This window comes from Lagopus leucura, unplaced genomic scaffold, assembly GCF_019238085.1.
Source record: "Lagopus leucura isolate 7727_CA_CO unplaced genomic scaffold, USGS_WTPT01 Super-Scaffold_1, whole genome shotgun sequence".
Classification (NCBI taxonomy): Eukaryota; Metazoa; Chordata; class Aves; order Galliformes; family Phasianidae; genus Lagopus; species Lagopus leucura.
The window spans coordinates 37,332,824-37,358,499 of record NW_024962250.1 but is presented as its reverse complement, the minus strand read 5'-3'; the positions used below and the strand labels follow the sequence as shown (position 1 = coordinate 37,358,499).

Below are 25,676 nucleotides of genomic sequence, written 5' to 3'. Positions count from 1 at the left end.
AAAGGACCAAAGAGTGAATTTTGTGAGTATTTATGAAAAAGTTGCTTCTGCCCCAGTGTTTCATTTAATTTGTTAATAAAATTAAATGTGTGTTTACAGAGTGGTGCATGAACTGTGTACTATATTTGCAGTGCTTTCTGCATGCAAGTAAGAAAAAAGGCTGGAAATAAACTCCTTCCCACTCTGTTCTAAAAGCGGTAATTTGTAAATATGTTGCTAAGAGGTTTCAGTTTTCATTTAAAATTTATAGTAAATGCAGAGCATAAATATTTTGAAGATGGCTCATGTAATGCTAATGCCTGGGGATGCTGTCTTCATTTTTCTGCTTTTGGGCTGAGGTTGTTCTGAGTGCCTCCTCTTTGCTGATTGCTCATTCAGACTTTCTCTTCTCCTCTTTTTCCTATTCTTTTCTTGCTTCCCATCTGCCTTTATTGTCCTTTCATATTTCATTCCTTTCTTTGTTCCCATTGCTATAAAAACTTGCATGCTTACTTTTGCCAGAGAGTTATCAACTTCTAGCAGTCCCTCCTTAAAATCTAGCTATTCGAGGAATCTCACTTTATTTCTTTATCAGTCAGACACAAGCCATTCTGGTTATGGTGCTCTGCATCTTTATCAACCTTTATCTGTGGCTAGGCTGTACGCTCAGCGAAATAGGGAATATGTCTCAGATTTTCACACATGGAATTTCTCATCTTCTCCAGACTGAGGTCAGCTTTCTGTTCAGTTGTGTTACTCTAAGCAGTGTTTCTTTAAAAACCATCCTTCAGACCCTGCATTCCTTAAGAATGAAATTGTGTAGCTGGGGATATTTGTGGTTGAGGAAACTGCTGCAGAGGGTCCCAGGAAGGAACAGGCGACGGGTACAATGATATTTGGCTGCTCATGGTCTGCTGTCATGTTCACCAATAAAGCAGCTATGTTTTACAAGTTCCATTGTTCTCCAGGAATTCACAGAGTTACAGTGCTAAATTATTTTCTTGCATAATTGAGGCATCATATCAGCCTAACACTCAACTTCACTGCAACCCCCCAGGAGCAGCAGCAGGTTCAGCCGCACTCAGGCTCAAGCAATTGTTGCTGGCTGGTGAGTGATGTGCAGCTATTGCTGTGCTCTGATCCCCATGGTGTGCCTGTTCTCTGAAATTTACGTGTTGTGATGCACAGAGTGGCATTGGTCAAACTGATTTCTATTTCACATCCCTTGAAAAATTAGGCCCTTAATGTGAGTATTTAAAGCCGTATTATATTAAGGCCCATAATCCTGTAATTAGACTGGCTACTGCAGAACGTTTGCTCAGTTGAGAGCCAAATCAAAATGACTGAGGCTCCAGAAGTCTAATGGTAGAAATATAACAAAAGTTTGCTCAATTCTGCTTCACACTGCAATACTGACATAGCACACTGGGAAACAGCAGAGCAAACTGCACAGAACATTGACGCCAAGTCACCCTCCGCAAAGCTTGCCTCTGGGCTATGGAAAGAAGATGCTGGTGTGCCATGATAAGCATGATGTGTTGCACTAGATGGAGCTGAGACCAGGTTGGGAACAACGCTGAGCGAGATTGAGAAATGAGCCCTGAAAACCAGGGTGCTGACCTGTGGGCTCACAAGTTGCATGAAAATGTCATTGTGTTTTAATGCTCTCTTTCCAGAAACGGTGCTGTCTTGTGTACAGTGCTGTCCTTTGAGCGCTGAGAGATTTTGAGGAAAGCTTGCCAGAGCTGTGGAGTCGCTGCTGAAAACGAGTGCATGACTCGGTCCCACAAACATCCAGCCTGTCCCCTGGGTCATGGCTGTGCTTGACAGCTTGCTGTGAGATGCTGGTGGCACACAGTGTCATCCACGAATGGAAAAAGGGGCAGAAGACTTTTCTGTGAAGAGTAGTCACTAAATCCTGATTCTGGCACTGAACCAGAATTATATTTCAGCTTATGCAATGGACGTAGACTTTCTTCCAAGAGATTAGAGAAATGTGGCTTTTTGGCAGGAGCTTAAAGATAAGTCTGGTCAAGTAATTATTTATGTCAGAAAGTTGTAAGGAGAAGCTTGGAGGCAAGTATAGCTGAGCACATGCAACTATGTGGTTAAGTTCCCAGATACAGGTTTTCATGTAACTGACCACATATGTGATTGCCTTTGGTAGCAGCTTCTTCTGTGCTGATGATCTCTTGCTGTGTTCTTGCCATTCGTAAAGAAAGCACAGCTTTTAAATCCATTTTGGCATTCAAAATTAAATTACCGTGGGGGGGGGGAAAAAAAAAGTCTACATCTAGTTGTATTGGTAAGAGGCATCTGAAATCATTGGCCCCCGAGGAAAGTGGGGTGTGGGTCCTTTATCTTTGTCCTACCACACATGGTCGCATTCTTCATTTTGAGATCAGTAGCAAAAATTGCATGGATTTTGATGGTTTCTGTGTCAGATCATTTGTTCTCTTTCTGCTTAGCTACTGGGGTATCCCCTTAGCACTTCTCACAATTGTGTAAAGAAATTGAATTTATTGTTGGTTTTCAAAAGCAGAAGAAAGAACAGTTGGTTTCAGATATTTGAGTGCTCGGAGAAACCTCACTGGTGTAGGAATTCTAGGCTAGGGAATGGAATTATGCATTTTAGTTTGACATTTTTCTTGTTTATTTAAAAAAGCTGTGGAAGACAGGGAGGGTAAAGGTTAAAATAATATTAACTGAGCCCTCCAAATCTATCAGTTTCATTCTCCTTTTCCTGAGTATTACTGTAGTCAAACAAGGTAGTTAATCAGAATCAGAAAGCCACATTAGCATTGCTGACATGGATTTGTCAATAAAGTGGGGAGGGTGGAAACTGAAAACCCAGCTCTTGGCTCTGACTGCACTGCTTGGGACATTCGCATTAATGTTGTTCTGAAGGAAATTCTATTAACGTGAAAATACGTACAGAAAAGCAGAATCTGTCACAAGTTTAAAAGCGAAGTAGTTTTCTAAGATTGCTCACACTGAAAAATGGCAGGAATTTAAAGTATTGTTGTACCATTCCTTGCAAGCATTTGGATAATGACAGGCTCAAGTGCAGTGCAGCAAGAGGAGTTTGAGCTGAGTTCTGCAGCGCTGCGTACGGTCGAGCTGCAGCAGTCGTGTGCTGGCACCCCGTGCTGTGCAGCTCCGTCCCCGCTTGCTGTGAGATCTGTGTGCAATGCAATGGGCAGAGAGTCGCACCCAAACGCAGCACTGCTGTGAGTTGAGCCAATGAGACTCAGCACGTAAATACTGCTGGTTCTGTTATCTGGAGCGTTCTGTCAGTGTGCTGATAGCAGCCCTGGGGGCGTTCCTAAGCAGAGGGAAATGTAAAAAGCAGAAAGACTTGCCACGCCATCTCATCCAGCCACCTCTAGTACAGGAGCATGCATTGCCCAGACTAGTTTTAATGACCCCAATCTCTGGCTTCTGTCTCTTGCCTGGGGATGTTTTTGTGGCATAACTGTTTCTTCTCTTTCCTCTACTAGTGCGTTCTTGGTGTTGTCATTCTGCTTTCTCCTCCTCTTTGGCACTTCAGATTTCTGAGAAGGCTGCTGCTTGTTTTTCCTTTTGCTGCAGAAGGAGGGAGGTGCAGGAAGGCAGTATAGTTCTGGCACCAGGGAAAGTGAGAGACGAGAGGATGGGAAGAAGTGGGAATGCTGCACCTTGAGCTGCAATTTCTGGACTTGATGTGCTAAAAGAACCTCTTTCTGCAAGCAGGCAAATGCTGACATACCTGGCATTTGCCAAGCCTCCCTGTACAAACTCTAATGCTCTACTAGACTGAAGTGGGCTGTGATGTTTCCTAGAAGAGCATTGTTTGGTTTTACTGTTTTTGTTTGAGATAAGCTTCTTGCCACTCCAAGGGCAGCTCTTTGCATCCATGTATATAATCTGTGAATTGGTGTTTCTTTTGTTTTTTCTTAGAGCCATGTTGCACCATAGTCTGAAACAAACAAAAAAAAAAAAAAAAAAAAAAGACTCCTATTTTAAAAAAATTACTGTTTAAAATTAGAGCTCTCAGAGCAACAAAAAAAAATCAATCCTTTTTATTTGTAGCACAAAAACATTATCTGACACACCCCTCACAACTCAGTCCTATTCGTTCAAACTAAAACCATACTGTACACAAATGGAAGTCAGTTGCTCACAAATCCATTTCAGTGCAATCTTCTTCAGAAGGTTATATGGATAAGCAGATGGATTAGTTCTAATGAGCAGTGTTTGGTGGTGGTGGTTGGTTTTTGTTTTTGTTTTTTGAGGTTCCATGCATTCCAAGATGTAATAGGCAGCTCTAGTGCCTAGAATAATTGCAGAGAAAGACTTCTATGCCATGAAGATAGAGGGTGGGAGGGAGAAGAGGTAGGAAAATCTGTTGTCTGTGTTCTTGGAAGCCTTCTCTGTCTCCATTTGGATGCTGTCAGTTTCCTTTACACAAACATTACAGCATCCAAAGGGAATTAGAAATAGTTACCCATGACCACAACGTCAGTCTTAGGTTTGTCAGGAGAAAGTAATGCAAAGGCAGAATCTTGAACCTAGTGCCTTTATTTTGGTTTTAGCATGCTAATAAATGTCTGCTGATGCTGGAAAGAGGTAGGTCTGGCCGTCTAGTCGAATACAGGAAATTTATGAATCTTACCTCATAGATGTGAGATGGTTTATGGATCTGTAAAAGTGCCATCTAAGTCCTAAGTAATAGTTACTGTGTCTTGTGATGTCTGAAGTTGCATGACAGTATAGCAATCATTTGTGCAATGGCATGGGACAGAGACACAAAAAGGGGATGCTGCTGGTCAGAAGGATTTCAGCTGCCTGAATTGGTCACACTGAACCTTTTAACTTCAGCAACATTTACTGTAAATGCATCTTAGCCCAACATCAGTGCAAAGATAAAGGGCGATGTTTTTTATTGGTAAACTTTCACTGCCTTCCATTGCAGCCCCTCTGCTCAGACGTGTGCAGTGCTCAGTGTTGGGACCCCCATGTAATTGTGTGGGGCTGCACAAGCAGGAAACAGCCCGCCCTGAGCTGCTGTACATCCAAAATACCTACAGAGCTGATGTGCTTGTGGAGTTTGGCTAAGATTCAGCTGGGAAATACATTTTGTGACTCTTGTCCTTCCCTCAAGCCAATTCCCAAGTCAAGAGGAAAATCCAGTTTGTAAGAAAAAAACCTATACCTGAAGGCCAAGCAGCTATAGGGCAGTTGCAACAGGCAGTTGTGTATTTTTCCCGTTGCTAAGTGGAATTTAATCCATGTTGCCAAAGCCCATCAGCTAAAGTTGTGATTTTTGGGAAAGGAAAACAAATGAGCTCTGTCACACAGCTGCACGTTCTCCTTGGGGTAAATGTGCAGGCCAGGTCCAAAAGGACGCAGTCACTTTGCCATGCCAAAGCACACGATGCTTCCTAACATTCACACCTTGGCCTGGGATGGGAATGAGGAAGTCCAAGGAGAATAAGGGCACTTTGAGACTGTGCTTGATAAACCAGAAATGAGCTGCCTGTGTTTAATGGTGAAAGTAATTGCCTATTGGAGCAACTCACTGACGGGATGTCTGAAATCTGTAAGTCTGGATTGGATGCCGTTCAAAAGGAGCTTTGCCTAAGCTGCCAGTTGTAGCCCTTGGGTGCCATAGAGGAACATGCTGGCAGCCCAAGGATGGATGGTGTTTGTATGCAGCCTTGCTCTCTGGGACAACTTGGTGTGGTGTTTTTGCAGTATGCATCTCACTGAAGGATCCTGTTGCGGCTCTGTGTCTTTCCCCTAATGTTTAGACCAGTGCCTGCCATGCAGTTGGCACGCTGACCTCTCAGTGTCCAGATGCAGCTCACCTGTGCTGAACAGCTGACTGCTGTGAGAGCAAATAGCCATTGTGATCCCTTGCAACCTCTGGCACATCGGGAATCCCACAGAGGAAGACGGATGAAATACTTTCATCCTGTCCTACCAAGATTTCCCAGACAGAGATGGACATCTGCAGCAATATGAATGGTGTGGAAAGGGACTTGTGATGAGCCCGGTCTGTTTGTCAGGAGCCTTCCTGTGCCTCTTGGCCAATGTCAGCAGGAGTTGCTCTCATTAAAAAAGTGTTAGGAATGCACCAATGGCAACTCTGCGAGCAGCTGTTCTGGTGATGCCCTCCAGAGATGTGGCTCCTGCAATCTGAGCTGCTCCCTTTTTCCACACACAAGTAATTTCCAAAAATATTTATCAAGGTTTTGATCTTTGCCTGAAACTGAATTTTCTTTTCTCTGGCTGGAACAAAATTCCTCAGGATTTGGAAAGAGTGAGACTTTTCACTCACCAGATGAGGGTGTACACATGTGAAATGTTGTTGATATGTATTTCCCATTCACTTCGGTTGGAGATGCAGTGATTGTTAAATCGGAATGTCTCATTCAAGCATTGGTTTCTTACAATGGATGTTATCTGCCCACATCAGCATAGTTACAGAGTGTATTATTTTCATGAACTGGAATGGATTGGAAACTTCTAGCAATGTAAAAAGAGACCCTGCATGCATTTGTATCTCAAAAAAAAACCAAAAACAACAGAACAAAGCATGTAGGAATATTGAAATGAAATTTTTAACCTTTCTCTTCCTGCTTTTTAAAACGTGTGTTTGCCTGGTTCTGATGCGGTGGCCATATCTTGTGGCACAGAAATGAATGTGCTGTGACTGCACGTTGCAGTGACTCATGGCTGACTTGAGAACTTTCTCCATAACGTTTTGTTTCCAACACTGGCACAGCACTACCAGGAGCTCCTCCTGCCTTGCTGAGCAGTACAGAAAGGCCACAGCTACTGTTTCCATCACAAGCACAAAGCCTTGTCAATGGAAATCTTGACCTGTAGAGTTCAGCCTGGATCCATGACTGGACATCTCAGGAAGGTCGTTGCCCCCAACCACAAATTTAATTAGCAGCTTTCCCTTTCTACTACCTTTTTTGTTGTTTTTCCTGCTTAGTTAATTTTAACCCAGTGGCCCACATGAGGAATGCTGAGTTCCCAGTTGAGGCAGTAGATGCATCTTGAGGAACCCCAGGGAACTGAAGCTCAGTGAGGGATCGCCAGTGGGAGCCTGGGTTAAACGTGGCGTTACACCATGGGAAGTTTCCGATCTCCCATTGCAGACAAAATGTCTACACGAACAATACTGCTACTTTCCTAAATTCCTGCATTTTGCAGATGTGAAGGTCAGTTTCTGTAGGGGAAGCCGGGCTATTTTGGGGGAGTTCACAGTGCTCTGTCTTTTTGCTGCCGCTGCTAATTTTTGTGAGCACCATAGAATATAGTAGAAAATTGAAACTGTGTGAAAGATCAACAAATCAGTGTAGAATGTCACGCAGCAACATCTGTTAACTTTGGCTCTATCTCATATCCTCCTGACCCCTCCTTTGCAGCCACAAGTCTCCTGTTTTGTGAGAGCTTGGAGTGATAGGGGCTTGGAGAGCAGGGGAAGGAAAGTCTAGCAGTTTCTCAGTGGTCTGAAGGGCTTGCAAAAGTACCATGTGGAATTAAAATTTTATGCTTGTGTGTTTCTGTATTTTTAGTTATGAAACAAATGGGAATTTGCTGAATGAATTAATTGTATTGTACCATAAAAGTCTTATCTGGAGAGCCGTTATATATTGTAGCTTACAAAGTCTGCGGAGAGAAATGAAAGAGGCTTCCCTTTCTAATTAAGGCTTTCAAGAACTCATTGATTACAGAATCTAATAGGCTTGCTCAGAGCCATTTGTTTGATATTACTTCTGAAAAATGGAATTTTTTTACCTACTGGTAATTTTACTAGTGACACTGGAGGCAGCTGCTCTCTCTAACAGTAAGTTTGCCTGCAGTAAAACTTTATCCTTTCCTTCCTATCTTATCCAAATAGCTACAAATAGTGAAACATGAGTTCCAAACTGTAGATGACAATAAAAAGTTTAAATCTTGAAGAAATCAGTGACGTGGTAGACAGTGTGTCTTTACTGGGGATGGTCTTTGTCCAGACCAGCTTAATGCTGTATGCTTGTTCTTGCAATGCATTTAATAAATGTAAACAAGACTTTGACCCACTTTGTAGACATTTATTTATCTCTGCTTTTATTTATTTGTTTATTTTTTTAAATCAGGGTCAGCATATTTCGTTAGCTCCTATTCAGAAGCTGGAGGAAACTTTGTATGAGTACCAGCCTCTGCAAGTGGAGACATATGGACCACCAGTTCCAGATCTTGAAAGTTTGGGAAGACTTGGGTAAGTAACACTGCAGATTTTCATTCCCATTTCACAGCATTAAAGCTGAGATGGCTACTATCTTTACTTTCCCAGCATGTAGGTATTTTTACTTATATAATATATATATGTATGTAAAGGATCTTAATGAAATATTAGACTTCCTGCCCAACCAACCAACATTTTGTTTGGGTGGATAAGCTAAAATTTTTGGTCTTCAAGCCTTTATAGATCTATTGAGAGCTGGACTGGATTGCATTAGTGTTTTTAAGGTTGTCCTTGGCAGTCGCAGTGAAGTAGCTGTTCATTTTCAGTTGCACGGTATTAAAAAAGAAATAAATAAAATTCTGGGGCTTAATTTACCCAGCTGTAAGCCAGTAAAAATATTAAAGTTGGGCCTTTTGCCATGGAAAAGGGGTAGATTTACTTGTCGACTGCTGTCTACAGTCAAACTGCGTTTGTGAGAAATGAAGCACAGAGCTTAACTATGTCAAAAAGTATAAAGCAGGGCTGGTCCAGCAGCTTGGCAGCACTGTGGTGTGCAGCCATGTTTGGAAGTGAGTTTGGGAGCATGCTGTGCCTGGGTAATGGAGGCTGGGAAGGCCAAAAGTGACGTGTCTGCCCTCTGAAGAAGTGTTTGTAGCTGAAATACCACCTGAAAATGTGTCACTGCGAAGATAGGGAGCATCCCCAAACTGGTTGTTCTGACTTCCAAGGTCACAAGCACTTGGAGCTGCTGGAAAATGATGAGGCAGAGTGAATGTGAGCTCAGCAAGGCAAGAAAGCATTTAAAAAATAAAAATTAGTTATTTACCTTCATGCTTATGGGAAAACTGAAGCCAGAAAGGACTGAATAAAGCTGAGACACTTCAGTATGCAGATTCAGAGAGCACTGAAATCCAAACAGGAATTCTGACTAGTTCAGTGGCACAGACAGAATTTCATCTCACCCAGGAAATGATATAGATTGACTTTTTAAAACAAATCTGCAAAGTAATGATGATGTAGAAAATTCAAGGCTGTCTGGAATTGAGGTTGTCTCCGTTTTTATTGTTTCTATCCTTATGGTGCCTGTAATATTTATTATCTGTTCCCAAGCTTCCGAGACCAAGTATTAATTAGCAGTTTAAACTTGGGCAGAGCCAGATTCAACCTTCACCACCTGTTTGGATGGAGCACAGCTGTGAGGGACCTCCAGGGTGATGGGAGCCTTGGGGCCCTCTCAGCCCCAAGCCTTATCACAAATGGAAATGTTGAGGGGGAAAAAAACTTACTTGTACCATGAGGGTTCTCTGTCTCTGTGCTCGTGCCCTGTCAGGTGATTGCTGGCATCCAGGTCCAGCAGGAGCACTGCTGTCCACATCCATCCCATCGAAATGTCTAACCCTGTACCTTTGGGTGTCTGAAATACCTTAAACCATGCAAGGCTGTTCATTTATGTATTTTTATTTCTGTGTTTATATGAACTCATGTGCATTTCCTGTTGATGGTGAATGCTTAACTAGTGTGCTTTGATCCCAGGTTTTTGTTGTTTGGTTTTTTTTCTTCAGGCAGCTGTTTGCAGCTGCCTCAGTGAGGCAGAATTGCTGGGCATTATGTTATCCATCCCTGCTGAAGATTTCTATTTTCCTCTGAATTTGGACTCATATAAACTCAGGTTCAGTTTAAAAGTATTTACAGTTTTTACTCCTTCATCTTTGGCCCATTTTCATCATCTTTCTGTGAGAAAGAAAGCAATTTTCCACAGTCCTTCCAAATTTGTGAGTGTTTGCTCAGTTTGTGCTGTTGTTATTCATAAAGTACAGCAACATTTGTTGTTCCTGTTAACAATCTTGCAGATTAAAGTTTGGCCATTTTCTGCTGCTAAATAGTTCCCTCAAACATGCAGGCTGTTGTCATCTGAGTTTCTGGAGCTGAAATTATTGCAAAGATGCTGCCAATCTGGAGGCTTTGAGTTCACTTCTGTTAACATAATTAGTGACTTTGTTTTAATTTATCTTCAGAACACCCAGCAGAATGAGTGTTTTAAATATTCCAATCTTAACCTTTTACATTCTGCAAGACTGACTTCAGTTGTCAGAATAAGTGTTGCTTTTTCTTTCTTAGTAAGCTGCTGTAATGAAGGAAGCAGCTGGCAGGGAGATTTCTAGCAAAACTGGAAAAAGAGTGAATCCTTAAGAGATCATTCAGAACACTTGCTAGGGACCTTTTCTAACTAAAAATAATATAGTGTTTTAAGTTGACTCGTTATTTGCTCTTTAGACTAACAAAAAATCCAATAATCCCCACCAACTTTGTACAGTCCAATAACCTTGATTCTGCATCGTCTCTCTGCTCTTCTGTTTGGACTTCACTTGTTTTGCAAATAACAAAATTATGTTCCAAATGGCTTTTAGAAATCTGTTTGTAATTTCTCTTAAGACTGTAAATTTCTTTAATTTTATTTACTGTAGGAAAGCATTAACATCCATATGATGCATATTTTTTTGCTGTTTTATTGGTGGTTTGACAATAATGAAGAAACATTTTTTTTCTTTTCCCATACAGAGGATTGGTAGTAAGTATAGGATTTTGTGTCCTGTCCGCCTTCCAAATCATTTTTTCATAAAAGAAGACTTTTTTGAAAGAACAAAATATAAGCAAGAATCCTGAAATACACGACATTCTAGGAGCAATATGTTTTACACTAACTTGTAGACAGCATTTAGCCTTTAGGCAGAGGAAGTGAAAGAAACTTCCTCAGAGATGCCCTTGACTCCTTAGTGGTGGGGCTGCTGCAAGGAAGTCCTGTGATGTTTCCATGAATGCATCTGAACGTGCTGTGGCCAGATGGAGATGATTTGATCTTGGTGGCAGAGAACACTTCATGTGTGTAGCGTGAGTTGGAAGGAATAAGCAGAGAAGACTTGCCCATGAAGTTCACAGAATGGCCAGGGTTGGAAGGGACCTCAAGGGTCATGAATCTCCAACCCCCTGCCACGTGCAGGGCCACTAAGGTTGACAAAGACAGGTGTAGGGTCCTGGTGTAGTTGCGGAGGAATGCCTACAGGCACGTTAGGGGCTGACTTGTTTAGAAGGACCTTGGTGCCCTGGTGGTGAGCAGGTTGGCCATAAGCCCGCAGTGTGCCCCTGTGACCAAGAAGGCCAGTGGTAGCCTGGGGTGCATTGAAAAGAGCATAGCCAGCAGGTCAAGGGAGGTTCCCTTCCTCTACTACTCTGCCCTGGTGAAGCCACGCAATCATAGCATCGCAGCCGGAGAACAGTTTCCAGTTCTGGGCTTCCCAGTTCAATGGGAAACTTGTTAATTTTTCAGACCCGCTGCTCCAGTCTGGGTCCATCCAGCGAGCCTTTGGCACAGTGCACCTTCAGGCAACCAGAGGCTTGAAGGAGCCATCAGCAAAGGGCAGCTTGGTATCAGGTGCTGAGATACTGACACAACTGGCACCTGCCTTGAGATTTGCTCTCTGTGCGACGTTCCAGTGCCAAAATGAGTTTTGTGTATCTTTTGGCAATTCTGAATTTTCTTGTTTAAAGAAAATACCACATTGGCCACTGTCATCTCACCCTTCTGAGATTTTACTGTTGTTCCTCCTTCTTTACCTAGTGTAGTTTCAGAGATTAGTTTTGTTTCCTTTGAAAGTATGCTCGTTCAATGCTTCTGTTTCAATATCATATTTGGGAGCCAACATTTCTCCATTTCTTCCTGTTCCAAATGAGCTTCTGTCGATTTTGTTTTTGGAAGTTAACTTGGGATGCCACGCTAGGAGCAGTGCATTCACGGGCCACATCATTTGTTTTTGAGAACCGTCTGGGTTGGTGTCATTTGTCTGAAGTGGGGAATATCATCTTGTGGCTCAAATCAGTCCAAATCTGTTGAACTGCCTAAGTCATGCAAGGCGATCAATCTGGGAATGGAGGTCGTGTGGCTGACAGAGCAAGAGTGCCCAAATGCTAGGGCACTTGATGCCATTGCTTTACCTCTGGGTATCCTAAGAGGAGGCAAAAGGATCTGTCTCCTTTATTTTTCCTTTCCTTTTTCTTTTTTCTTTTTTGCTAATGTTTTAGCTGAGCACACTGAATTTGTCTGTGCGGTTAGAGATCTGGAATAGATAGAATTTTTCTTACTGCCAAACAGAAGAAATGAAAAATAAAACAATCTGTCATGCCAAGTAGTGAAAGAGTGAAAGAAGAGGGGGATGGAAGTTGGCTCCCTTTCACATGTGAAGAGCTTTGTTGATTTAAATATGCTTGTTGTGTAGTTTTGATTTTGAAGAATAATAATAATGCAAGGATAAAAATGATGGTTTGTTTAAGGTCCTGAAAAATGTGAATTCATTCTTTGGATGGTCCATGGGGTTAGCAGGAGCCGCAGCACAGCAGTCTCACCAAGTAGTTACAGCTGTGGGAGTGCCATGCACGAGCTACATGCAAAATAACTGTACATTAAAAACCTGCTTCTGCAATCAACATTTTGGATGAAGAATTCGGTGTCTCAAAGTTTAAAACCAGTCTCTTGTAATCCAAAGTAGCTCTCACTCTAGCACAGCACAGTCCTATTGACACGATGCTCACAGTATAGAGGCAGTTTACAGATATGATTAATTATGATTCCTGTTAGCACTCAACTTCAAAATCCTCAGCCTTAACAGGGAATTTTTGTGCAGATCTTGTAAAGAAACCAAGCCTGCTCTGCTTAAAGTAAAATGGTGTGTGATGCAAAAACAAAGGTCAGTGGCAGACACTGGTGAAGCTATTAACATACCTTAGTAGTTAATTTAGATGTTAAAGTGAATCAAAATGTCCTTTTAAGAATTGAGGGTAAGTTCTGAAGGAAAGTCAGAGTTTGGGGGAGTTTTGTACATAGAATGAATATGTTTTAGCCCACTGTGCTTTTTATAATGGGCAACTGGATTGACCCATTCCTTTTTTCCTTAGTGTGCAGCATCTCGGTCATTTTAAGTCTTGAGTGAAGATGAGTAGGCTGGATTTCATATCTGTTACAACTTTGTTAGCATTTAATTTTTAGCCTTCATTCCAAGTGGAAAATTTCTGCATATTTCTTTGTTGTACAGTGTTGCAGTGTAATTTGAAACACATGTAGAGTTCTGGCACTTAATCTGGAGATGACTAGTTTAGCTTCTTTACTGTCAATCACAATGGTGTATTTTTTTTTTAAATGAGGCAATAGTGAGGGTGCTCTCCAAACTGTTCTCAAGCTGGTCAGTTTCTGCAGTGCATTCAAGACAGGAAAATAACTGGGAATTGATTTTGAATGGGTGACAGGACCACTGAGTGTTAAAAGTTGTAACAGGTGAATTTTCACATCTGCTTGCTTTGTGATTGGAGTATGCAGATATTTCTTGGAAAGCCAAAAACTAAGGGCTTATTTGATCAGTCTTGACCCATTGATTTTGAACACTGAGTTCATTCTGCTTCTTGGTACAGGACAGTTTCTCATTAAGCTTAGTAGTCAGCATCGAAAGAGAGGAGCTTGTCTTGCTTTGGGGGCACTGGGAGCACTGCACTTGTTCTTACAGGAGCTCTCCTGGCTCTCAAAGCTCATGGTCTGAGTTTCCCGGTGCCTCTTGATGCAGGGCCTCATGCTCTGTTTTCTGAAGTCAACAGGAAGGTTTCTGTTGGCTTTGAGGTACTTTGAGTCAGACACTTAATGAATGAGAATTGGCAGGTAAAAAGTGATTATGGTTTTACTGACACCATTCCTTTTACACACAGCCTTTAAAAGTAAATTGTTTGTTATACAAGACCATGGACTTATGTGTACACTATCTATTTGGTTTGATGTGGAAGCTACCTTACATTGGCTTAGCATACTGCAGATTTTTGCAGTAAGGTCCTGTAATGATGCATATTCAATATACGGGAGGTAGATTAGCACCAATTTTTCTCCACCCAAATGGAAATTGAGGAAAGGAGCACAGCCTATGGTAAGTCTGAAATCTTACTGTTTAAGAAATCAGCTTTCTGGCAAAAATGTCTATGAACATTTCAAACGACACCCTGTAGTATATGGTGTTTTGCATGGAGCTCTTCTGTCAAGGTCATTAGCTATTGAATATATTAGAAGTGGACTGCTTATGAAACAGAGTTGTACTTCCTGCCCGCCCACCTGTGGGTATAGTGTGGGCTCTGTAACTGTAAAATGTCTCGGGAGGGTTATAAAAGCAGAGAATATGGAAAATATATAAAGAAACAAAGAAGGAAGCATACATACACCGTGTTGTTTCTCACATTTAAAGTTGGCCGTAGTTGTATACGTACCACTAAATAACCTCAAAAGCTGGCCATGACAGCAGAATGTCCATGGTAATTGTTTTTGTTGGCGTGTGGCTTCAATATTAACTCATCGATCTAACACGAGTCTCTGTGCTCAGAATACTGGTCTGGTAATGTTTTTTTACTTTTTTTCATGCAATCATGGAAAAAATATGTTTCTGCTCGAAGCAGTTGTCAAACAAGCTTCTTTCATCGACAATCAGACACAGGGCAGCTGAGTAAGGCTGTTTAGTCTAGAATAAATACTCGAGAGATTACAAGGTCGCTGTAGGAAATGTAATTATACCATTTATTCCAGAATAGTCTTTTTGTAGTGTGGGCTTGCAGAACACTAAACCGTGCTGTTTATTAAAATACATGTAATATAAAAAAAAAAATAAATCAGAGCCTTAACATATGGAATGAAGAGCTAACTGTCTGGCAAACTGTACTACGGTAACCTAGTAAATATTTAAAATTGCTTCAAAAATCAGGATGGTAGCATTGCTTTTATTGCTGCTAATTGGTAGGAGGCAAACCCTGAACCTTCTCTGCAGGTGTAGAGGCAATAGTGCTAAGTAGGCAGCTGAAACACCGTCAGGCAAAGCCGTCTGATGATGGATTGCAATGTGACAGGAGGCATCCTGCAGCTGTGTGGGCCAAATGCACTGTTTTATGCACTCTTTTGTGCTTCACCAAATCAAAGCACTTTTATTACCACTCTCTTACATGGTCTGTGATCTGTACTAGCTCTTATATGAAAGCCTTTGCTGCTTTCATCCTTCCCTTCACCCCTACATTGTTATCACTTTCTATATGTGGTTCTCCGGTGACTTCATGTCCACAGACTTCACTCCTTACTTGTTCTCCATCTGCTTAGAAAAATATATTTTTTGTGGAAGTTATTTTTAATTTTTTCACTGCATCTCTGAAACTGTTGTAGGTTTGAGGTCAGTATTTTTTGTGCTCAGTGCTTATCTACACTTTGTTTCTCCTTCCTTGTTTCTCCTGCACTCCATTGTGTTGCTTTTTTGAGTACTTCCTCTAAGCCAGATGAATTGAGGACTGCAAGTTACCACAAGAAAAATAATATGTTTTCTGTAGGCAAGACATGGTGATCTTTCCTGCAACAGGAGAGCCTCAATGCCCTCAGCTTTTGTAGCTCTTTCCAGGACAGAACCACAGTTTCTTGAAGACCAGTGATGAATTGCAAAAGGAATGCCTTAGTGATAAAGGAGCAAGAAGAGCAAAGTCATTTGGATGATGGATGGAGAGTATGGGAGGGCAAGGCTCGATAGCATGCTGAAGAATGAGGGAAGAACCACCCTGCTTGATCAGCATCTGAGAATCACTCTTGCTTTGCACTCTGACAGAGGGATGTCACGGCAAGGAGTTGTTCTGGGGGATCCTCAGCAAACATGCTATGGCTTTCTGAGTGGCCTGTTTGAATAGACTAATCTTCTAAATTACTTATTTAGTCTCAAATGCAGTTGAAGCACAAAGGTGAGGAGCATCCTGTTTTGAATTTGCCCTCTAAGGTATTTACAAAAATCCATTGAGTAGTAAAAATGCAAGAAGGATGTCTGAAAAGCAGAGAGTGAGTCTTCCTAGACCCTTCAATGCTGCTGTTTCAACAAGGATGGGTAGTATATAATGAAAATTACCAAGACTAAGAGAGGCAGAAAAACAGACCCCCAAAAGAGGAAAATAATGCCAGAAATAATGTATTTTCTTGCCTCTGATGCTAACGAAGATAGTTGTAACACAGTACTCCAAACGAAAATATTTACTCAAGTGTCAAATGGCTAAAAAAAATGATTAATTACAAGTTTCCTGAAATGGCAGAGAGAAACACAAGGGAGATGCTTTAAGATTCAAGCAGCATTTCAAGCTGTTGCTCATGATTCTTCTTTACCCTCACTACAGATAGCTTTGTTCCAGCATTATTCTTGACAAGAGGTGTCAACAAAGTTTAAAGTTTATCTGAAGGGTGCAAAGAAGTTGGATTGAGGAGTCTCTTCCCAGAGGAATATACCACTAGCCAAAGTCAGTAATCTCACTCATTAAGTTGATTCTGTGCATATATCTGATTTCACACCCGATATTCTTCATTTTTTTCTGGTTTCTTTTGAAGAAAAATTAAATGCAGGTCTTACAAACTGGAGAGTCTTAGTTTTTATCTCCATTGCAGCAGTTTTTGCATCTGTTCACTGATTTCAGTCAGCGCAACAGCAGAAATTTCAAGGCCCCAGGCTGCTGCATGAAGAGGTGTTGGATCTTGGGGGTGACCCTAAAAGTGCATCTGATGACAAAAAGGCTGCATGGTGAGTTTAGAACTTACTGGACATGTAGGAAATTGCATGGGAATGAGACACCCCATATATGTCCTGCTTGCTGATGAGCAGCTTCAGTCAGAGCTTGCAAACTCCCATGGGAGCAAACTGTTGGAAGTCAGGCTGCGTGAGTCGTGGTTCGTATGGCACTTCTTAAAAAGAAAGGAGAGGAAAACTGAAGCTCTTTGGATTTTTGGAATTGGAAGCTGTCCAAGGACAGGTAAAAGTTTATTAGCTCAGATGTATTTTGTATCTGGAGACTTGTATGTTGGGGCAAGGGGCAGAAGAGGAACCCAAAGCTTTGAAAAACCAGCAGCCAACCAAAAAATTCACAGTTGTTCTTAGCTTTGACCCTTGATTCATTGTAGACACCGAGAACATGAGGTGCTTTGAATTCAGAATCTCTTAAATGCCAGTATACCAGCATGGGGTATAATCAGTGGGAACTCAAAATATTAGTTACTTATAAACATCTACTGCTTTTATTCCAAATCACAGGATCTGATCAAATCAGCCTCTGTGTTCCATGGATGAAATGTTACTCAGTCACCTCGCACCCACTCGTGTGCTGTGTTACCCAGAAATCTCACTGGCGATGCTGAAGTCGGCTCATGCAGTGGTTGCAGTGATTTGCCTTGACCGGTAGAATCCATAACACGGCCAGGGAGGGTTTGCCTTGAGCCCTGAGCATACAGCAATCTTCTGAGGACTGGTGGTACTTAACATACAGCTACAGAAGTGCTTGTTAACTCAGCATTTTTGAAAAGGAGCCTTTTCTTCTTCTCTCTAGGGTTAGGGTCGTGCTCTGCGGCTTTGTGTGTGTGTGAGGCTGCTTACAGTGGGTTGAGGAAAGTACCTGCAATTAAGTTGGTTGGCTGGAGTTTATATATACACATTTAGGAGCTGATTTTCATCATCTTGTTTTTTGAAGCGTTGGTCATAGTAAGCTGAGATCTGTTCTAGGTAAACAAACCGTGCAGTGTCAGGCTTCCAGAAGGAGCTGAGTTGTTCACTTCTCATCCTTCAAAACTGAGGCGTTCAAGTTAGGCCATGTTTCTAATAATGAAACAGCGGTTTGAACATAATCATCCTTCACAGATGAACTATTGCTCAGGCATGAAGGTAACACCACCGTATTTTCATTTCTTAACCTAACTGGTATTAAATGTAGAAACATAAATCCTTTCCAGTGAGAGAGGAGAAGGGGAGATGGTTTTCATTTGGCATAATTTCCTGTGAGACGCAGTTCTAAACAAGGCCCATATTTACACGAGACAATACAGTTTTACATGTACCGGTGTATCCAGCACATTTTAAAATTGTTTAGCCAGTCCCAGGTATTTAATACTTTCACAATAAATGTGTTTAATAAAAGTAGATGAAGTTTGAAATAATTTTTGAATAATTTTACAGTAGAAACACCAGTTAAATCAACTCCATTGCAGTAATAAATGTCACAAAAAACAATTAATTATACGTGCTTGCCACTGCAAAATCAATTGTGTAACTGTTCTTTTAAAACTGACTTTTACATTACTAAATCCTAAACACTACACTTCTGTAACTTGTCAGAATCAGGTTTTGGTTAATAGATATTTCAGTGATGTAATGGGAACTTCTGGCATGGAGTCAGAATATAATGGACTGTGATTAATGTTTTAATAAGCACTTTTCTTCTACTTATGATGCAGCAGTGAAATTGTTTCCTGCTTAGATTGATAGAACAGCAGGTGTGCGTACTTGTTTTTTCTTTAAGAATGAGTTTTTCAGTCCCTCTTCTTGAAAATATTTAATGTTTTTCCTCGAGTAAAACTCTGCTCATTTGGGTTTTTCAGTTTGTTTGTTTTAAATCCAGCTGATATTTGTCATTTGGACGTGGAGGGTGCCTTGGAAACTTTTTCAGTACTTTGAATGATTGCTTTGCAGAAGAGGAACCTCGCTTGTTTTAAATAGTTTTGATATATTGATATTCTCTTTACTGAAAGAATTTGTTTAGAAATAGCATTGGAGTAATTCAAAACTGTGTGAGAACCAAGTATGGTGTTGAAAATATCAGCAGGTTAGATTTATTATTGAAGCTGACATAATGTGCACGCTACATGCTTGGTTACTTTTGCATTGGAAGGGATTGTGTTGTTCTGTATCTTAAATATTTCTGTTACAAAAAAGCCCATTTTAGACATTCTTTGTAGCAACCCATCTGTACAGATTTGTCAGTGCAGCTTTTTTACTGGGAATTCAGAGTCCTGATGGAACAGCAGTGTTTCCTCTAAGCCAGGTGAGCACGTTCCCTGTGCTTTAAATGCCTTCCAGGTACCAGGTGGTGGTTGTTGTCTGGCTCTCAGTCTTGTGCGTAGCACACAGCACAAGGACTGCCTTCTGTTGGCTTTCAAGTAGTCAGTTTTCCCTTCTCTCTACCCTTGCAGTTAGTTGCTGACAATACGCAGCTATTTGAGAGGCGTAGGACAGCTAACTGGGATTTGTCAGCTACCTAAAGGGCAGCCAGGTCAGGCTGCTGTTGGTGACAGTCCTGAATAGCTTCAGTCTTAAATCACAGCATGGCTGTGGCTATTGGCAGCACATTATGGTGTCAGATAGGCAGGGATAGATGGCTAATCCCTTGCTCTTTGCCTGCTGATACCTCTTCAGCCTCCCAAGTGCAGCTACTGGCAAGATAGCTCTGGAGCTGTGCTGCAGAGAGATGTGCTAAGGATGTGCTAGGAAGAAGGGGCAGTAACTTTCCATTCAGAAAATCATAGAATGGCCCCAGTTGGAAAGGATCTCAAGGATCATGAAGCTCCAACCCCCCTGCTACAAGCAAGGCTGCCAACCTCGAGATCTAATTACTAGACCAGGCTGCTCAGGGCCCCATCCAACCTGGCCTTGATCACCTCCAGGGACAGGGCATCCAAAGCCTCTCTGGACTTCTCCAGAGGGGCAAGGTGTCCCTTCTGAGTAGGGGACTGGGAAATGCTCATAGTAGGGAGAGATGTTGGCTGATAGCAAGGCAAGTACCTGTGCTGAGGAGTCAGGAGGAGTCCTTCTTGGGGATCTGATTCTAAAGCTGCCCAGACATGGATCTGTGTACCCTGCTCTGGGTGGTGCTGCTAGAGCAGGAGTTAGGCCAGATGGACTCAGAAGCCCCGCCATGTAAGCCATTTGGTGAGAAATGGTGTAAAGAGACAGTCCTATGTCTTGGGTATTGGTGGCTTTAGCCCCTTAGGCATGACTCCAGGCACCTCTGCTTTCTCATTTCAGCATGACAGGTGAGCCTTTCTGGAAGGGCAGAAGAGGTGCTGTGGTCCTGGCTCTGGAACAGTGACTTTTTTCTGCTGTCTATTGACATTGATTGGGATTCAAGATAAGAGATAGTTTATCCACTCTTGGGAATCTTATCTCTTTATTATTAGGAGTGTCAGTCTACGTTATAATTTTTCTATCAGCTTTGGAAAAAATGTGGATTTTAGCATATTCATGTTTTTAGTATTTACTGAGAATTTCCCAGAGAGCCTCTCTACGTTGGTTTTACGCCAGCTTTGCGCGCTGGGGTAGCATCTGTCTTGAATAAAATGTTTGCATTTCCTCTTTTTGCTACCACTGCATTTTAGTTCTCCCTTAAAAAAAGATTCAGAGGTGACTGCTGGCTGCTATCTTTATTTCCTGGTAGTCTTCCAGAAGTCATGAGGAAATGCTCATGAATAAGGCCAAAATAAATCTACGCTTCTTCTCCCCTTCCTGTCGTTAGAAGCTTCCCTCTCTCCTCCTCCTCTTTTCACATTTAGGCCTTGATCGATTGGGCAGACTTCATTGCTCTGTGGTCATCGATTCTGTTAATTGTCAAAAATTATTCCAAAAATGAGAGAGCAGAGCTGCACTCTGAGGCCATCTCAAAACTTGGAAGCGGAAAGGCTGTGCTGTTCCAGGCCCTCCAGTGCACAGTTAATTTTGGAATGAAAAGCCCTACAGATACCGAGTCTGTGAACAATCTGAAACAAGGAAAGAAAATTGTGCTGTTATTTGTTCTTATTCCATGTTCTAGGTGCATTCTGCCTTTTTTTTTTTTTTTTTTCCCTAACAGAAGAGATGCAAACTCACTAAGTGTTGTGGAGAAGGTGAAAATGAAATACAAGAGTTTGCTTTCAGCTCTACTGTGAATGAGAGGGTACTCTGCCTAGAGGAGTCCTGTAGGAGCCGCCTTGATCTTTCAACTTTTGAGTAAAGCAGTCGTCAAAATGACTCCTTTACAACATGTCTGTTTATTGGGGTAAGAGTTTGGCCAGGTTACTAGGAGTGGGGTTTTCCTGGGAGCTGTTGCTGCTGGTTGACCGTCCCACATTTCAAGGCAGAACTGTTGAAAAATTGACTGGAGCTACCTGCTGAGATCAGCTGCCCGCCCGTACTGTGGTAGCAGGTTTTGGAGGCTGAGACTTTTAGATCAGAATCTGCCCCTCTTAAGTAAATCAGTATCTTTTAATACTATTTTTATCCCCTTAGAAAAGTAATTTGTGAGTGAAGCTCAATTTGCGGAGATGTAGGTACCGTTTCATGCTTTCCTTACACACTTGTGCACCTCTTGTGTCAGTGGAAATGGTGATGGAGCACTGCAGTTTGTTTCAGATGTCAGAATGTGCCCAGCAGCCCTGCTTAGGAGTGGCAGTGACACCAGAGGCTCTGCACCAAGCCTCAGGAGAGCTGATTCCACCACTGTGTTGCTCTTTGTAAGCTTGAGAAGGTTACCAAGGTTGAATCTTCACTAAAATCTAGGGTAGTTGTATGCCTAGGCTCCTTACGGGCTGTCCTTTGACTTTCCCACTGGTGTTTTGGCTCATTATCTGCAAAATTGCAAAACTTGCTCTAGAATATCAGTGTTAGGCACAGGGAGTGCTAATTACACTAGAGGAAACCACATAAGCTGGAATGACTGAGTGGAGGTGGTAACACAGGCTACTGGTATTTTCAAAGAGTAGTGCATACTGTATTTGCACTTGGCTTTGAAGGATGGTTAGTTGCAACAAACCCCAGAATTTTGTTGATTCATGACTTATATTTTGTTTTTATTCAGCATTTTTTGCCCTTTCTGAGGGCTCCAGCAGCTGAAACAGCACAGCCTTGCCACACAGCAGTTTCAGCTGAGTCTGGTGTTTGAAATGGCAACACTGCTAAATGTTTGTGACTTGGTTTTAGAAGAGCTTTTTTTGCTGCCAATTTCCTTAAGAAAGCAAAAACAATATGTAAAGCAAGAAATACAAATAAAGGAGAGGTTCTGAAATACTTTTGATGTTTAAAAAAACCACAGCAGAACAAAGCAAAAAAAAAAAAAAAAAAAACCAACCCCAAACCCAACACGCTAAACAAAAATGGTTCAGGAGACATGCTAAATTTAGCAAACTTTTTGGAGTAATAGGAAAAACAGTAATTTGGAGTGACAGGAAAATCTAAATAAACATGTACTCCTGAATTCCCATCACCTTCTTTCATTTCTACTTTCTTACAGTGTGCATCTAAATTCACTGATTGCCTTTTCTATTAATGAGTTGTTACCAGAAGTTTTGCTTTTCCTCTGGCCAAAGGTTTGGATGCTACCAGTGGAGCAGCTACCACATGGTAGGGGGAGCAGAGGGACAAGGAGAGCTCCCCAAATGCCTCCACTTCCTGGCAAAGTGCTGACAAAACAGCAGTGACACTGTTGATTTCCCACAAGAAGAGAGTTGACCTCAGGGCATCAAGAATAACTGCCTTGGAAGCGTGCTCTGTGCACCGAGAAAAGCTGTAATTCCTGCTGGTATTACTTTATATATAGAAATGTGTGTAGGTGCGTGTATGTATGTGTGTATATCATTTTACATATCCAAAATAATATTGCCATTACTGCTGTTGCATTATTAGGTGTTTCTGTAGGCATGTCAATGCATTAAGTGTTTTAGCAGCCACAGATTAAGATAGGTGTCTTGCCCCAGAAGAGAGAAGCTAACGCTTACTGTAGAACTTCATACAGAAGAACAGTTTGAGCACTGAATAGACAAAGGTTACATTTTCTGGGGCAGCTAATTGAATGAGGAGTCTGTCTTGCTGGTTTTAATGAACTTGAGGCTTTGGCTTGATTTGAAAAACATACTAGCTAAGGGTAAAGAGACCAGAGTATGAAAGGTGTTGGAGACGTGGTGTTAGTATAAAGGGATGTGTTGGTGCATGGGCTGAGCGTGCTGTTTGGGAAGTGCTTGTGGAGCAGCAAAGGCAGAGGTAGATGGCCATGCTGGGAGAGGGATCAGATCCGTTCCTGTCACAGATTCCTGTGTAGCTTTTGTTAAATCAGGTAGGCCAACATCTTCAAAGGTAACTGAGCACCAAATACTTTTGGATTTTGGCTTCAGACCTTATGTAAATCTCTCTCTTTCCATTCCAATGCTTGGCACTATGTATGTACCCACCTCCTAGGATAACTGGAGCTCAGGTTTTGTAAGTTGGCCACTGTTATCTCTGTTGTTTCCAGTATTAATTCATTTACGTGCAGCTGTGTCTTGTGTGCCCTGTGTTTGTTACTCCTAGCTGCATGACCTTTGCTATTAACCTGTCTTTGGTTGGAAGAAGCCAGTGTTAGGAAGTGCTATGGACTAGTCTGAAAAATTCATCTATTTTCTCAGCGCCCTCAGATTTTGTGACAGCTGCACATTTTACAAGCAGTGAATTTTGTATTTTCTTTCAAATAGTAGATGAAAGCTGTTGAGTATCACTGAGATAAAACAAGATCCCTGCAGGGAAAATACCTCATCAGAGGATGAATCCCCATTCACACTTATTTTTTGTGATCTACTGGTGCAAGCTGTGCTTAAATCTATTTTGGTGTAGCACCTACGAAATGATTTTGAATGTGGTGCTTTAAAGAAAAGCCGACGTGTTTTTGTTAGAAACCTAAAGGTGAGCTTGATCTTTCCTTTTTGTTGAGGTGAGTCACTGAGAGGTGCGTTAGATCTTGGGGGCAAGAAATTGGAGAGCTGTGTTGGCTAAACAAACACGTAGGTCAGTGTGGAACATATTCGGGAGCGGTGCGTTAAACGGAGCCGGAGCTTTTTACTCTGGTGGAGTTAAAGGACAATAACTCCAACGTGAAAAGATTACGTTGTCAGGAAGATGACTCACAGCATTTCTATTGAAATCTTAGTATATCTTTTTTTTTTTTTCCTTGAGGAAAACACCGTAGAGCGGTTATTGTTATTTTTTTAAGTGAGGAATTTGCATAGAAACAGATTTAATCCCTCTGAAGAGTTACAGAGAAATTGTCTAGAACTGCAGTCGTGGTAAAGTGTGGGGGCTGTGTTTGAGACAGCTTCCAGAGCAGCTTGGAGCACAGGCATGGCCAGAGTGTGTTGGAATACCAGAGGTGGTCTGGAAGAGCCAGCTCTGCGTTTGCTGTATGTTTTCCTTCTCCATGGCTCCAGCTAGCAGAAGTGATGTAGTATGAGAAATTCTTCATCACTAATGGGATTGAGAGCCAACTTCACATTAGCCTATAGTGGATTTGTGCGCCAAACTGTTACTTAAGCCTTTGAAAACCTCCTTAGCTTGTCCTGCTGATGGGAGAAACCAGTATGGTCCTGTGCCTCTCTTTCCTTAAATCATGTTAGCAAGCTGTCAGATGTGATGGACTATGCTGGCTTGACCAACCTGCTGGAAATGACTACCTTCCTTCTGCTAGTAAAGTGATTGTATTCAACCCTTTTTCTCATCAAAGTGCCAGAGTGGTTTTGGTGGACAGAATACCACTTTTTGCTGCAGAATAAATCCAAGTGACCATTTTCCTTCTGTTCTGCTCAGTGGCTTCAGAGCTGAGATGTGGGGATCCACAGAGGTGGATTAATTAGGAGGTCTATCCATTGATATGTGACAAACACAGACATTAACTGGGGCTAATGGAAAGTAAGTCTGAGCAAGAATTGCAGTGACAACAGAACGTGATGTGATCTGTCAGCTGGTCTAATAGTGCCGAAGTTTGGCATGATCTGTAATTTAATGACATTGTGTTGTATGATGTTGCATAAGGCACTAATGTTTTTGTGTAGTCTTAAAAACAAACTTGGTTGTAACATCCAGTGTGCATATTTGCATATATAAGTATAAGTACGCCTGTTTGTGACTGTGTTAAAGCTGTAAGCCAGACAGTTTCTTTATTTTCTCCTCAGTAATGAGGTTTTGTATCTCAATGATACGAGAAATTAAGCACTCCAAGAGCACAAAGTGGGGAAATTACTTCAAATTACTTTATTAGACTTCACATACGTTTATGATAATGCTCGAAGGCTAAAGGATCTTCATAATGAAATGGCAAATTGCATTAATAAGTTAAAATGAGCTCAAGTACAAAGATGTGCTGTATTTCAATATTTCAGGCGAATGTATCTTACTAATTTAGTAATCGCTCACCTCTTGTCTTGCAGCTTTTTGAGTTAATGTAGGCAGGAACTCCCCTTCAAAGCACAGTAATTTCTTTAAAACCTGTTTGATCTGTCAAGTAGGTGTAGAAGTTTGTGTCAGACCCAAAAAGATAGCAGATTCAGCTCTGACAGACTGTACAAATACAGCAGAGGTAATTGACTTAGCCAGGGGAGAAAATTCTTCCTCCCAGTTATGTCAAATACTGGACGCCCTTTCAGAGGTGGAAGGAGAAACGTGCCTAAAGTACAACACTGGCATATATGGTCCTTTACCAGTAGTGCTTTTAATATGCTTATTAAAAAATTACTATTGTTTAGGATTTAGGGATAAAATAATAAAATCAACCACCTCAATTCATCTTTGTTTTGGGGTTCTCAGTCCTCATATATCCACTGCCTTGCTGTGGCCCTGTGATTTTCTGCCTG

At 41.6% G+C, this 25,676-nt stretch overlaps 1 protein-coding gene across 8 annotated transcripts in view; it reads left to right on the top strand.

Moving 5' to 3' along the window:
* MNAT1 (MNAT1 component of CDK activating kinase) overlaps nt 1–25,676 on the top strand; it is a 115,545-nt gene that overhangs the window by 71,401 nt on the left and 18,468 nt on the right. For 5 of the 8 annotated variants that reach the window (XR_006180084.1, XM_042876756.1, XM_042876872.1 and 2 more), the window contains exon 7: nt 8,115–8,236. The exons of the other annotated variants lie outside the window; for them this stretch is intronic. Coding sequence is in view for 4 of the 5 variants with exons in the window: in XM_042876756.1 (XP_042732690.1) it covers nt 8,115–8,236 (122 nt within the window). In the remaining variant the exon portion in view is untranslated. The remainder of the gene's footprint in view (nt 1–8,114; nt 8,237–25,676) is intronic. 8 annotated transcript variants of the gene reach the window in all.